General features: G+C 47.1%; 1 protein-coding gene across 1 annotated transcript in view; it reads left to right on the forward strand.

Moving 5' to 3' along the window:
* Positions 1 to 193: 193 nt before the first annotated feature.
* Positions 194 to 14829, forward strand: part of RANBP10 (RAN binding protein 10) — a 64631-nt gene continuing 49995 nt past the window's right edge. The window contains exons 1-2 of the mRNA XM_036115035.2: positions 194 to 464; positions 1260 to 1371. Of these exons, the coding sequence (XP_035970928.2) occupies positions 230 to 464; positions 1260 to 1371 (347 nt within the window). The 5' untranslated portion in view covers positions 194 to 229. The remainder of the gene's footprint in view (positions 465 to 1259; positions 1372 to 14829) is intronic.

Here is a 14829-nt window from a genome sequence, read left to right on the forward strand (position 1 = left end):
CATCTTCCAAAGTTCCGTACGAGCCCGGGTTGTCCCGCCTCTGGGGAGCTCTGCATTGTGGGATATGGAGTCCGAAATGTGGCGAGGTGTGGCAGTGTCCAAAGAGAGGTGTCGGACTCGGACTCGGTTTCCCTGCTGCCTCGGTAGGCTCGTCAGCCATTGGCTGAGCGTGGAGGCTCTGGTCCCGCTCCTCCCCGCCCCCAGTGACACAATAGCAGCTCCCTCCAAGATGGCGGCGGCGACGGCGGACCCGGGAGCTGGGAGCCCGCAGGCTGGAGATTCCTCTGGCGGGGGCGCTGGGGGCGGGCTGCCGTCCCCGGGGGAGCAGGAGCTGAGCCGGCGCCTTCAGCGCCTGTACCCCGCGGTCAACCAGCATGAGACGCCACTGCCGCGCTCTTGGAGCCCCAAGGACAAGTACAACTACATCGGCCTCTCCCAGGGCAACCTCCGCGTCCACTACAAAGGTATCGGCCTGTTTGGCCTAGGGGGGTGGAGGGGAAGACCAGAGCATCTGCCGGGCGGCTGTGATGCCGGGCCCCTGCCCCATCACGTCCTTTCCCCGGCCTGGGTGCTCCGGGTTAGGCCTTGGCCCCTGCGGGGTGTCCAAGGTTTTGAGGTTGACCAGGCCGAGGGTCTACTGCCTAGACTGCTGTGCCCTGAGACACCCGATGTCAAGAGAACTGCAACAGGTGTCCAAACCCAGTGCTGGGCTGGACCTTCCACCCGAGGACCTTCTTGCTTATCCTGGGATAGCTCCAATTCCAGTTGGGCCTTTCATCACTGCTTAGTTTTGGGAGTGTCAGAAGAAGGGGGTGGTCACATCCCCTTCATTAGCCAGAGGCCCATGGGCTTGCTCACCTGCCAGATATCACAGACAGAGCTTGGAGTTCTTTACTAAAGTTGAGGGGGGTGGACTTCCAGATCTGCCTCCTCCTCCCCTGATCTCCCAGGTGGGCTCTCTGTGTTCTGGAGAGACTGCCAGCAGCACTTGGGAATCTCTCAGATGGATCCACATTGCCTGTACCCTCCTTTAGTTTGTATGGGAGAAAGTGTCTCTGGCAGGGCTGCTATTCACAGGAGGAGGTGAGCCAAAGGTGGGGAGGTTTATGTGTTTGCTCAGTTGTTGTTTAGTTATTCCTCGAACAATGTAAGGGCTTCCTCTGGCCATGAAGGGGTGAAGTTGCCATGGAGCAGAAAAGAACGAGGATTTTATCTGAATTTCTTTCTGCTGAAATTTCTTCCTTGCTCTCTCTTATTAGGTCATGGCAAAAATCACAAAGATGCTGCCTCAGTGCGTGCCACCCACCCCATACCTGCTGCCTGTGGCATTTATTACTTTGAGGTGAAGATTGTCAGCAAAGGAAGAGATGGGTAAGCCCCTTCTTACCACCTTCTTTTCCCCAGCACTGAGCTTTTTCTTGTGGTCAGAGTCCGAGGTCTCCTGGCTGACACTTGTGACTGATGTGAGCTGCTGAGCTGCATGGGTCTGGGCTGCAGAGGGTTGAATAGTGGGGCTGCCTCTGTTACCTGACTGTGGCCATGGCCTGGTCTAAGCAGCAGCCCTTGATGGCAAGTAGGTGCATTGCGGGTAGAGGACAAGACTTCTCTTTAGTGATTATGTAATGAGATACCTCACAGGTCAGGGAAACAAGTAACAAGTTTACATTAACAATTCAGTGTCCAGAATGGATTTACCCCTCTGTCCTGTGGCATTTGTGACTTCCCTCCTTTCACACTTTTGCTGCATTCAGGGTTCTTTTTTATGGCATTTAGTCACATAGAGGCCCCTGTAGGCTTCAAAGGGATAGTAGAGTCTTCACAGCATTCATCACAGCTGTGGCAGCCACTGGCCTGTCATCTCAGGGTAAACAGCATGCACATGGTCAGAATCAGGTGACCTTGCTGCTCATAAACTTGTTTTTCAGTCCAGGGACTTGAACACCAGTTGGACCAGCTTTAAGAAGGTCCTCATTAAAGTCAGCATTAGGGAGGCTCCTTATTTTAGGGTGATCTAAGCAGACACCCGGAAGTCAGAGGGGGAGATTTCTCTTTTTTTTTTTCCTTTTTCTCCTAGTCTCCCTTTTCCCCATTGATTGTGACAAAGCCAGGTGTTTAACTTATGAAATAACATGATTTCAGCTGTCTTGGAAAGGCTTTCCTCATCAGACCTTAGGTCTGATGTGGGAAGTTTGCCAGCTACACCAGTGACCTTCGTGCCAACCCTGAATATGTATTCTTGAGTATTCAAAGTACTTCCTCTGTCTTAGGGACTGTCCCTCTTGTGGTGCATGCAAAATGCCCAGCCAAGGGGCTGTGCTGGGGGAGGACTGCTATAGTTGGAGATCTGCCTGCTTCCTCAGTGAAGTTGTATCATCCTTGCCTGGGACGGTTGTGTGGCCATGGGTAGATGGTGCAGCTTCAATCTCTGTCTGTACTATGGGGAGCTAGGCCAGCACCTCAGCTGCCTTTAACCCCAGAATCCGATGATTCTGAAATTCTGATCATGGCATGCTATTACAATATCTTTTCACTTTTATTCCTATCTACTTAATTTACAGATAGGAAACATATTATTGGAGGGCTTTAAAGTTTCTATTTTCCCTTCCCACCATCTGATCAAAGCACGTATATACATATAATGTGCTTGAACTAGTGTGAATGAGAATGGCCTCTTAAAACAAACAGTGCAAAAATAGTTTTGGTAGAGACTGAAGTGGGAGTGGCTGGAGTCTCATACTGCCAAAGAGACTGAGGGGCATTTCTTAGATTTTAGGGAGGAAAATCAATTGTTTTCTCTGTAGTCCTAATCATAGATAACTGCTGAGCTAGTGAGAAAAGAGAACACTTTTTCAGAAGGGGAGTGTTTAAATGTAGAGACCTAGATTCCTTCAACTGGCTTTTCACATTTCAGTTGTAAGTGGATCTTGCTGGAAGAGGCCCTGTGTCTTGTTAGTTGTCCTTACTGTAGTTTTTGTCTGCAAATTTAAAGAAAGTTGGGCATCTTCTCCCAGCTTCTATACCCAGCATTTTTATACGTGGTAAATACAGCCATTAGGCTGACCTGGAAACCTTATTTATTTATTTATTTGACAGAGACAGAGAGAGAGGGAGCACAAGCAGGGGAAATAGGAGAGGGAGAAGCAGGCTTCCCGCAGAGCAGGGAGCCCGACGCGGGGCTCGATCCCAGGACCCTGGTATCATGACCTGAGCCGAAGGCAGATGCTTAACGACTGAGCCACCCAGGTGCCCCTGGAAACCTCAGGTTTTTTTTTTTTTAATTAATTAATTTATTTATTTATTTAAGATTTTATTTATTTATTTGACAGAGAGAGACACAGCGAGAGAGGGAATACAAGCAGGGGGAATGGGAGAGGGAGAAGCAGGCCTCCCGCGGAGCAGGGAGCCCGATGCGGGGCTCGATCCCAGGACCCTGGGATCATGACCTGAGCCGAAGGCAGATGCTTAACGACTGAGCCACCCAGGTGCCCCATGGAAACCTCAGTTTTAACAAGGCCTCAGGTCCTGTATGCTTGTAGTGGCCTGCTTCAATTGACCACTGTCAATGAATGTCTCCTCATGGCCTCTTTATGGAATCCCTGAAAGCTGTCTCATGGCTAGGATGTAGCCAGATACTAGTATGGGGGGTCAGATGTGGTTTTGAGGAGGCCAAGGGAAGTTATAGGGCAGGAAATGATCAGCTCATTTTTTGTTTCCCATCAGTGTTGGAGGTGTGTTTCTGACCTGGGTTTGGTCCATGACCCAGGTGTTAACCAGTTGTACAGCTTTCCTTTATGATCTAGTTCCAGCCTCACGGCATCTCTGGAAAGTGCCTGGAGCAGATGATAATGTATCTTTTTTTTATTTGTTTGTTTTTAGATTTTATTTATTTTTTAAAGGTTTGTTTTAGAGGGAGGAGGGAGAGAGAGAAAGTCCTTTTTTTAAAAAATATCTTTTTTTTTGGGCGCCTGGGTGGCTCAGTTGGTTAAGCGACTGCCTTCGGCTCAGGTCATGATCCTGGAGTCCCTGGATCGAGTCCCGCATCGGGCTCCCTGCTCTGCAGGGAGTCTGCTTCTCCCTCTGACCCTCCCCCCTCTCATGTGCTCTCTCTCATTCTCTCTCCCTCAAATAAATAAATAAAATCTTTAAAAAAAAAAAAAAAAAAAAAAAAAAATCTTTTTTTTTTTTTTAAAGGTTTTATTTATTTATTTGACAGAGAGAGAGAGCACACAAGTAGGCAGAGCGGCAGGCAGAAGGAGAGGGAGAAGCAGGCTCCCCGCCAAGCAGAGAGCCAGATGCAGTGCTCGATCCCAGGACCCTGGGATCATGACCTGAGCCGAAGGCAGACGCTTGACCGACTGAGCCACCCAGGCGCCCTCTTTTTTAAAAAAGATCTTATTTGGGTACCTGGGTGGCTCAGTCGGTCAAGCGTCTGCCCTCGGCTCAGGTCATGATCCCAGGGTCCTGGGATGGAGTCCCGCATTGGGCTCCTTGCTCAGCGGGAAGCCTGCTTCTCCCTCTCCCTCTGCCCTCCGCTCTCCCTGCTTGTGCTCTCTCTCTCTGTCAAATAAATAAATAAAATCTTTAAAAAAAAAGGATTTTATTTATTTAGTTGAGAGGAAGTATGACCTGGGGTGGGGGAGGGGTAGAGGGAGAGGGAGAAGCAGAAGCCGACTTGAAGCAGGGCTTGATCCCAGGACCCCAAGATGATGACCTGAGTCTAAATCAAGAGTCAGCCACTCAACTGACTGGAGCCACCCAGGTGCCCTGATAATGTATCTGTTTTGTGAGTGAGTCCTGAACCCCTAGGATGTTTGGTGACCTGCTCTGGCAGCATGGCTTTGGGTTTGCAGTGGAGTAGCCTAACTTGTTAGATGCCCTTGCCTGATTCCAGACATATGTGTCCATGCTGCTGCTGCCTTTCCCCATTGAGTTCATTCCCTGGGTAGAGTGAAGGAATGTCCAGTTGGATTCTTAGGAGATCACAGTGTTCTTAGGAGACAGAGCTCCAAGGTGTTTAGTGCTGAGTGGGCCCAGAGAAATGTGGCATACTCTGTACTGGGCTTGATTTACTGAATCTGTAAACTTGTTTTTCTGTAGATTTAAGTACATTTGTAAAAGGTGTTTATGAACCCGGATATCAATGTCATTTTCTAGAAAGGCCTTTGTTCTGATGATGGCTTTTGTAGAAGAACATACTAATCTAGTCTAGTTAGAAAGTTTCATTTCAGGGGTTCATGGAGTATTTATTCATACCTACTGTGTGCCAGGCTGGGTGCAGGGAGAATAAAGGTAAAGCCAGCACAGGCCAGCTTTGTTCTCAGGAAGCCTTCAGCCACTCAGCAGAGAGTAGACTGAAATATTCTCTGCAAGAGGAGGCAGAGTGTGGGTTTGGTTTTGAGGGATGAGTAGGAGTTTCTCAGTAGGTGATACCTGTTGGACCTAAAATGAGTCTGGTTGGTAACTGGCTTGAAGTCAGGGTGCTGGCCCTCTGGGCACTCCTTAAATATAAGAGAGAGCTAAAGCAGGAGGAGCTACATTTGAGCTAAGAGCTTGGTACAAGCTGATGGACTTCAGCTGCATTTTGCCGAGTCACCAGAGCTGGGAACGTCAGGAGTTGAGTCTGGCGGGGTGAGGAGACATCAGAGCCCTGCCAGGGGTGCCAAGAGATAAGGGCATCCGCGTTGATCTTGTTAGAAAGCCAGTGGAGACCCTGAAGCTGAGGGTCCCTAGGGGAAATGACTTGCTCAGGCAGAGTTTGTGGACCTGTGGGTGTCCCCAGCTCTTAGTGATGACACACGGAGGGTGTGGCTGGCCAGGCTGACAGATGCTCCAGTGTGACCCTCAAAATAGACTGTAACATCATCCCGGCGGCAGCAGCCTCCTGACATGTGATGGGTGGCTCTACCCAAGAACAGCAAGCCTGGGCTGGAGCACTGGATGGAGTTGGGCGGGGGGCTCTTCTCTGTAGCTGGTGCCCAGGCCCAGGCCCTGGCCACAGCTAGTCTACCTTTGCTTGAACTTGCAAGCTGACTTCCTTTGGCCAGGCAGCAAAGCACTCTTCATTAATTCTGTACACCACAGTGAGGTACCCATAGTTTAGTCCCAATGCCAGGCTGGGCCTTAGGAGCACAGGCATGAGGCTCATCTAGAGAGGAGGCAGATATGCCTACACATACAGCCTTACAGGGTGGTGTAGAAAAGGCCAGTCCATAGTGTGCGCTTTACCCAGGGGTGGCCCAGAGGTTGGTCTTCCTCCTGTACCTGAAAGTTTGGGGAAACCTTCACAGAAGAGGTGATGATGCTAAATGTGGAAGGATGAATTAGAGGGTTCCAGGTTTTCACTTTATTGAGAAGCAGATGCTCTGGGCAGAAGGAGTAGTGTATAAAAAGATGAGGAGCACAGAACATGAGGTAGGCAAGGGCCAGATTGGAAATACCTTGTATGGCTTTGGCCAAGGAGCATGGCCTTTATCCAGAGGGCAGTAGCAGTGTTTGAGGATTTTGGATCTGCCCACATTTCTGAGAGTGGATAGGGCAGAAGAGATTGCTGCTCTGGTTCAGTCAGCTTCTCAGGCTGAGAGCCCTGTCTAGTGTGGGCCAGTAGCTTTAGGTCCCACGCTCTAGGCATGGTTTTCCCAAAGCATATGTCTTCTCTCTCTTGGCTGGTCTTTCTCCTGTATGGTAAGATATAGAGGAGGGATGTTGAAGACTGGTGGCCAGAGAGGCTTCCTGGGGGTGAAAGGACTCGGCCTGTGCTTGGTTTTTTCCAAGTTCCACCTAAAAGACAACTCTGTCCATAATTTCCCATGGAGACCCAGAGAGCCACTCACTCAATCAAGATCTCACCTGCCATGTTCCTGATCTGGAGAGCAACTTGAGCTCAGGCCCTCCAGCCTAGAGACAGCATGTGGCTGGCCCCTCACCCTGGGTTCCCTTGCTCCAGTCTGTGCATTGTGCAGTGCCATTGAGAAGTAGGTGCTCATCTGTGGACCTGGGGAAGGCTTTGTCCTGCCTGCCCTGAGAAGTAGGTTCTGTCTTTGCCCAAGGCAGATACAGATGGTGGTTGTGCCCTGTTCTTCCTGACTGCCCTCCAATTCTAATGGCATCACGGGCAGATGCTGAGCTGTGGGCTGCATCTCTCCCTGGAAACACATTGCACTATTTCTGGAGACATGGAGTATTTGGACTCTGGAACATCTTGGAGTGTTTGTATTGCTTACTTGTGTTGGGGGTTAAAGCCCAGGTCTAGCTGGGCTTACTGTGGTGTAGCTCTGATACAGGGTGAGAGTACTGAAGTCCACATGATTCCACTTTTCTGGAAGGACTTGTTCCTGCACTGAGCACGTCTGGGCTTCCCTGGGACCTCCTTGCTCACTGTGTGTCACCCCCCAGGCTCCAAGCTGGGAGCTGAGAGTGAGAAGTATGACTTCCTTCTTTGTAACTGGGGACTTCCTTAATCGAGCATCAGCCTCTGGAGAAATTCCTAAAATTCACTGCATATCCCTTCTCCCCAATTCCTGCCCTCATTGTTTTTGTGTTTTCTGGAATGTTTGTTTTCAAAAGATTTTCTTTCTTTCTTTCTTTATTTGACAGAGAGAGACATAGCAAGAGAGGGAACAGAAGCAGGGGGAGTGGGAGAGGGAGAAGCAGGCTTCCCGCCAAGCAGGGAGCCTGATGCCGGGCTCTATCCCAGGACCCTGGGATCATGACCTGAGCTGAAGGCAGATGCTTAACGACTGAGCCACCCAGGGACCCCTGGAATGTTTGTTCTTTTCCCTAAATGGGTCACCATGTAAGGGAGATTCCCTGTTAGAGGGGAAGCAGGAGCTCATCAGGGTAGAGCGCAGGAGGATGGACTCAGTAGCTCTGCATGGCAAGCATGGTGTGTCATCCTATTCTGGGGCCATTGGGAAAGAATCAAGGTTCCCTGTGTGGGTCTCCGTGGTCAGGGTCAAATTGGAAAGAAAGGACTGATACTGGGAGAGGGGTGGATAACACTATGTCTAAAGGCAAAGATGTCACTCTTCCTCTCCAGAAACTGCTCAAAATCCATATGAAATGTCTCTGTAGCTCCAGGATCCTGGCGTTTTGTTGAAATGTGAGGTCATGGCTTTATTGCTGGAAATGAGGCTGGAGAACTTGGTGATGGAACAGAATCCAGCCCCTCTATCATGAAGAGGCCAGAAAGAATAGCTCTGGACTGTGTAGGGAAGTGGGGGAGGGGCTGGGTAAGTCTTTTGCACCCCTCTTGTTCTCTCTTCCTCTCCTACCTCTTGGACCTTAGGGGTGGCCTGGGATTCCAGAGAAGTTTATTTTAGGTTATGGGGATGTCAAGTGTCAAGGCTCAGATACCTCATCTGCCTGCTCAACTTCCGTGGCACATGTTACTGATTGATAACAGTGCTCATCCTTATCCAGACAGAGCCCCAGAAATTTTCTTAATGTGCATTGCAGCAGGCAGCTGCTATTTTTTGGTCAGAGGGGCGGAGGCAGTTGGAAGATGGAAGATGAGAACCAATGGAGAGAGGAGAAAGGCAGTTGTGCCTAGGTGGTCTAAGGGCTCAGCTCATCTCTTCTGGAGGACATTGCTGAGGTGGAGCTGAACCAAAAGGAAAGAAGCAGAGGTGATGGTTTGCTGGGTAGAACAGGTTATAATCCAGTTTACAAAGCCATGTATCTGAAATTGACATAGGCTATTTTATAGAATGTTCTCTTTTATTTTATTTTATTTTATTATTTTTTAAGATTTTATTTATTTATTTTGAGAGAGAGAGAATGAGAGAGAGCGAGTACATGAGAGGGGGGAGGGTCAGAGGGAGAAGCAGACTCCCTGCCGAGCAGGGAGCCCGATGCGGGACTCGATCCAGGGACTCCAGGATCATGACCTGAGCCGAAGGCAGTTGCTTAACCAACTGAGCCACCCAGGCGCCCCAGAATGTTCTCTTTTAATAACAGCTGTTGTGCCAGGATTTTATTAGTAGTTATATTTGCTTTTTTTTTTTTTTGGCCAAAATGTAAGTAATACATAGGATTTTTCAATACCTGACACAGTGTACATTTAAAAAAGCAGAGAAGGGGGGCGCCTGGGTGGCTCAGTCGTTAAGCGTCTGCCTTCGGCTCAGGTCATGGTCCCAGGGTCCTGGGATCGAGCCCTGCATCGGGCTCCCTGCTCGGCGGGAAGCCTGCTTCTCCCTCTCCCTCTCCCCTGCTTGTGTTCCCTCTCTGGCTTTCTCTCTGTCAAATAAATAAAATCTTTAGAAAAAAAAAAAATAATAAAAATAAAAAAAATAAAAAAGCAGAGAAGGGGCACCTGGATGGCTTGGTTGGTTGAGCGTCCCATCTTGGTTGTGGCTCGGGTCGTGATCTCGGGGTCCTGGGATCGAGTCCCACATTGGGCTCCTCGCTCCGCAGGGAGCCTGCTTCTCTCTCTGCCTGCCACTACCCCTGCTTGTGTGCGCGCGCTCTCTCTCTCTCTCTCTGTCTGACAAATAAATAAAACCTTAAAAAAAAAAAGTTCAGGTCCCATGGTCATTGGTTCATATATCTTAAGCAGTATTTATTAAAAGTGCCTGGGGGCTTGCCAGCCTGTAAAATCCACTTTCTAAGATGAAATTGATAGAAAATAAAAAAGAGCTAGGTGTGTGTTTTTCGCTCTTGTCATCTGCTGTTTGCTTATGGTGAAGGACTTCTTTCTTCTGGCCCTGACATGAGGCCAGAATACTCTGATGCTTTCCACTGTGCTGTGTGCCAAGGTTTCCTTGTCTCATCTGGAAAAGCCAGATGAGGCTAATGCTGGCATGCAGGGCCCTGGGGGTGTTCTTGGTGACTGTGTGCGCGTGTGTGTGTGTGTGTGTGTGTATGGTATGATATATATACATATATGACATATGTATCATACCACACACATATATATATATGACATAAAATGTGTTATTTTAACAATTTTAAATGTACAATTCATTGGTATTAATTACATTCACAGTCTTATGCAACCATTACCACTATCTATTTTCCAAAACTTTTTCATCACCCAAACAGAAACTCTGTACCCATTAAGCAATAATTCCCTATTTCCTCCTCCTCCCAGCCCCTGGTAACCTTCTGTTTTTATGAACTTGCCTATTCTAGATATTTCATATTACTGGAATCGTACAGTATTGTCCGTTTATGTCTTGTTTATTTCACTTAGCATAATGTTTTCAAGGTTTATGCTGTGATATGTATCAGAACCATTCCTTTTTATGGCTGTACGTATGTACCACATTTTGTTTATCTGTTCATCTGTTGATGGACACTTGGGTTTTTTATCCCCATCTGTTGGCTGTTGTGAATAATGGTGCATAGAAGTGAACATTGGCATAGAAGTATTTGTTTGAGTCCCTCTTTTTTTTTTATTATTATTATGTTATGTTATGTTAATCACCATACATTACATCATTAGTTTTTGATGTAGTGTTCCATGATTCATTGTTTGCGTATAACACCCAGTGCTCCATGCAGAACGTGCCCTCTTTAATACCCATCACCAGGCTAACCCATCCTCCCACCCACCCTTTTTTTTTTAAGATTTGTTTATTTTAGAAAGTGCACGAGCATGTGAAGCGGGGTAGGGGCAGAGGGAGAGGGAAAGAAGCAGACTCCCTGCTGAGTACAGAACACAGCTCCACACAGGGCTCCATCTCATGACCCTGAGATCATGACCTGAGCTGAAATTAAGAGTCAGTCGCTTAACCAACTGAGCCACCCACGTGCCCCTTGAGTCCCTCTTTATATTTTGGGTATTAAACCCTTATCAGATAAGTGATTTGCAAATATTTTCTCCTATTTTCTAGGTTATCTTTTTCACTTTCTTGATGTTTTTTGATGCACAAAAGTTTTAATTTTTTTTAATGAAAAAAAATTTTTTTTAAGTAGGCTCCACGCCTAATGTGGGGCTTGAACTCACAACCCTGAGATCAAGAGTTGTGTGCTGTACTGACTGAGCCAGCCAGGCGCCCTAAAAGTTTTAATTTTGATGAAATCCAGTTTATCTATTTTTTTCTTTTGTTGCTCATGTTTTCCGCGTCTTGTCTAAGAATCCATGGCCAGACCCAAGGTCATGAAGCTTTTCCCTGTTTTCTTCTAAGAATTTTATAGTTTTTGGCTCTTAAATTTAGATTGTTGATCGATTTTTGTTAATTTTTACATATGGTATGGAGGAGGGGTTCAGCTTCATTCATTGCATGTAGAAGTCCAGTTGTCCTAGCACCAATTGTGTTCCCCCCCCCCGAGAATGGGGGAGGGGCAGAGGGAGAGGGAACGAGAATCCCAAGCAGGGTCCCAGCCCAGTGTGGAGCCTGAGGTGGGGCTCCATCCCACAACCCTGAGATCATGACTCCTAAATCAGGAGTCAGATGCTTCACCAACTGAGCCACCCAGGTGCCCCCTGGCACCAGTTGTTGAAAAGATAGTTCTTTCCCCGTTGAATGGACTTAGCACCCTTGTTGAAAGTAATTTGGTGATAGATATGGGTTTATATCTGGATATAAATTCTATTTAGGGGCGCCTGGGTGGCTCAGTCGTTAAGCATCTGCCTTCGGCTCAGGTCATGATCCCAGGGTCCTGGGATTGAGCCCCACATCGGGCTCCCTGCTCCGCGGGAAGCCTGCTTCTCCCTCTCCCACTCCCCCTGCTTGTGTTCCCTCTCTGTCAAATAAATAAATGAAATCTTAAAAAATAAATAAATTCTATTTATATTTAATTCTATTTATATTTAATTCTATTTAAATTCTCTTCCATTTGTCTATGCATCTACCTTATGCCAGTACCACACTGTTTTGATTACTGTAGTATTCTAGTAAGTTCTAAAATCAGGAAGTGTGAATCCTTTAACTTTGTTCTTCCTTTTTCAAGATTGTTTTAGCTACTTGGGGTCCCTTGCATATTCATATGATTTTGAAGATTGACTTCTCCATTTCTGCAAAAAACACTATGGAATTTTGGTAGGGATTGCATTGACTTTTGGGGTCAATTTGGAGAGTATTCGCAATACTCTTTATCTTAACAATATTAAGTCTTCCAATCCATGAACACATGATGTCTTTCCATTTATTTGTGTCTTCTTTAATTTAATTTCCTTTAGCACTGTTTTATAGTTTTTAGTGTAGGAGTCTTGCTTCCTTGGCTAAATTTATTCCTAAGTATTTTACTTGTTTGATGCTATATTATAAATGGAATTCTTTTTTTAATTTCCTCTTTAGATTGTTCAGTGTTAGTGTATAGAAACATCTGTTTTGTGTGTGTTGATCTTATATCCTGTAACAGCTTTCTGTGAACTGTTGGGGATTTTTTATAAGATCTTTTTAAGATTTTTTATTTTTTACAAGATCATGTCATCTGCAAATAGAGATAGATTTACTTATCCTTTTCTTATTTGAATGCCTTTTATTTCTTTTTATTGACTGATTGCTCTAGCTAGGACTTCCAGTGCAATGTTGAATAGTAGTGGTGAAAGGTGGGCATACTTGTTTTATTCTAATCTTAGGGGAAAAGCTTTCAGCCTCTCACCATTGGGTTTTCATAAATAGCCTTTATCATGTTGAGAAAGTTCTCTTTTATTCCTACTTTTCTGTGTGCTTGTATAATGAAGGAGTGTTGAATTTTGTTTTTTCCTGGATCAATTGAGATGATCATATGAGTGTTTTTCCTTAGTTCTATTAATGTGGTTTATTATATTGGTTGATTTTCTTAATGTTGAACCACCCTTGCCTTCATGGGATAAATCCCGCTTGGTCATGGTGTGTAATCCTTTTAATACATTGTTGGATTTGGTTTGCTACAATTTTGTTGAGGATTTTTGCATCTATAAAGTATATTGGTCTGTAATTTCCTTTTCTTTTGATGTCTTCTTGGTGGCTTTTTGATTGCCATTTCAGGGTCTACGCCATCTTGGGCTTGCATCTGGGTACAGCACATTTGTAACAGTATCCAGACATTATTCTGCCAAGGATTGAAGTCTCTAGGTCAGACCAGGGAAGGATCTTAGGAGCCCTTTAGTCCAACCTCTCCTCTTCTGATAGGGAACTTGAGATGTGGGGTGAAATCCGAGACCCACAGTCCTGAATTAGGCTGGAGTGTCTGAGACTTCAAGAGTCTGGCATGTTGTCTCTGGAGCCCTGCTGCAAAGTGTTCCTGTCACTTTAAAACTCTTCAGGAGCTTCTCTTCGGGAGGCAGGAAGGGAGTGTCAAATGTTGCCAAAGAGGTTCCCAGTGTAGAGTGCTCCAGGCTGTCTCTCAGGACTGGATGGGTGATAACAGCAAAGTGTGTTCTCCTCACCCCAGGCCTTGTTGTATGTCTCTGGAGGGTTTGAGACTCCAGAGGTCTGGTTTCTAAGGTCCTGTCCTCTGTTCACTACCAGACCTGTCTTGGGTCATGGAAGAATCTCCAGTCAGTTGGAGATGTGCTGAGCCAGTGTCACTGTGCTGAGCAGGAGGGTTTTCTGGGTGTGTGCTCTGGGTTGCGCTTGGGACTTACCTGGTACTATGTGAGCCAGAGCTCCAGCTCCTCTACTGAGCAGGAATTTTGACAATTTCCTGCCGTTTCTGAAGGTGTGCTCTTCCCATACAGCCTCTGCCCTCCTGTCAAAGCTCAGGGAAGTGGGTGTACTGAGGAGCTGACTATGAAAACCAGGTCCCCCACTGTGTCCCTCTGGCACTGAAATGTTGCCCTGGGACAAGCCAGGGAGAGTCTGATGGGTGAGAGCCAACAACCTCCTCAGTGTGTGGTCATCAGCTGGCTCTGGAAAATGATTTTTCTGTGACTATCAAAGGAATTGTAGAAAATCTGGAAAACCGAAGAGAAAAAAGAAGACTCCAAGCTGACTATGCTCACATCTCCGCGTGACTGCGGGGTTTCAGCAGACTGTTGCTTTTGTGGGAGAGTCAGCAGAGGCGGGTGGAGGGCAGCATGGGCCCCAGAAACCACCAGTCCATTTTCATTGTAGGTCATTTTCCAGGGCCCCAGTTTGCCTCTGCTGCCTGCAGGATATGGTGACAGCTTGAGGGCGGACCTGGCTGTGTGGTCAGCTGAGGGCGGATCTGGCTGTGTGGTCAGCTGAGGGTCTTGCCAGAGCTGCTGCTCATCCTCTGTCCTGCTCTCCAGCTTGGCCAGAGCTGTGCTCGCTTGTGGCCCTTTTCTCTCTGGAGCCCCACAGAGAGACGGAGTTGCTCTTCTAACTCTAGCTTGTGTTGTGGTTTTGGCAGTGAAGTAGAAACTGAGAAGGTAGAGGCCAACTGGTCTCACTGCCGTGAAGAACTTATCATCTGTTGTCCCTCTACACTTACTGGCTGTCCCACCTCTATGACAAATGGTATTCTCCATTTTGCTGCCATATGGAAGAAAGGAGTAAATCAGATGGCTTTATCCTACTTTCAGTCATGATGTGGAGTAATAACTTTACCCCCAAGCTCCTCAGATATATCCTGCTGCTTGAAAAGAAAGCCCTAGTGGAGATGCTAAATATAGGGGAGGTAAGCTCTGTCTACTCCAGTTATCTGCTTAGGGAGTGAGAACCCCAGTGGCCTCCCTCCCAGGTGACCAAGGTAGCTCGTACCTGTTAGTGTTCTAGCATTGTCTGACACATTACCAAGAAGGAAGCAAATGCTCACCTCCTTTTTCCTCGGCAATCCCCAGTAAACAGGCCCTTGTTTTTAGAAGTCCCAAGATCTAGGCCTTCAAAAATGTCCTATTTTGGGGTGCCTGGGTGGCTCAGTCGGTCAAGTATCTGCCTTCAGCTCAGGTCATGATCCCAGGGTCCTGGGATCGAGCCCCATGTTGGGCTCAGGGAGCCT

Source organism: Halichoerus grypus, chromosome 15 (assembly GCF_964656455.1).
Source record: "Halichoerus grypus chromosome 15, mHalGry1.hap1.1, whole genome shotgun sequence".
Taxonomy (NCBI): domain Eukaryota; kingdom Metazoa; phylum Chordata; class Mammalia; order Carnivora; family Phocidae; genus Halichoerus; species Halichoerus grypus.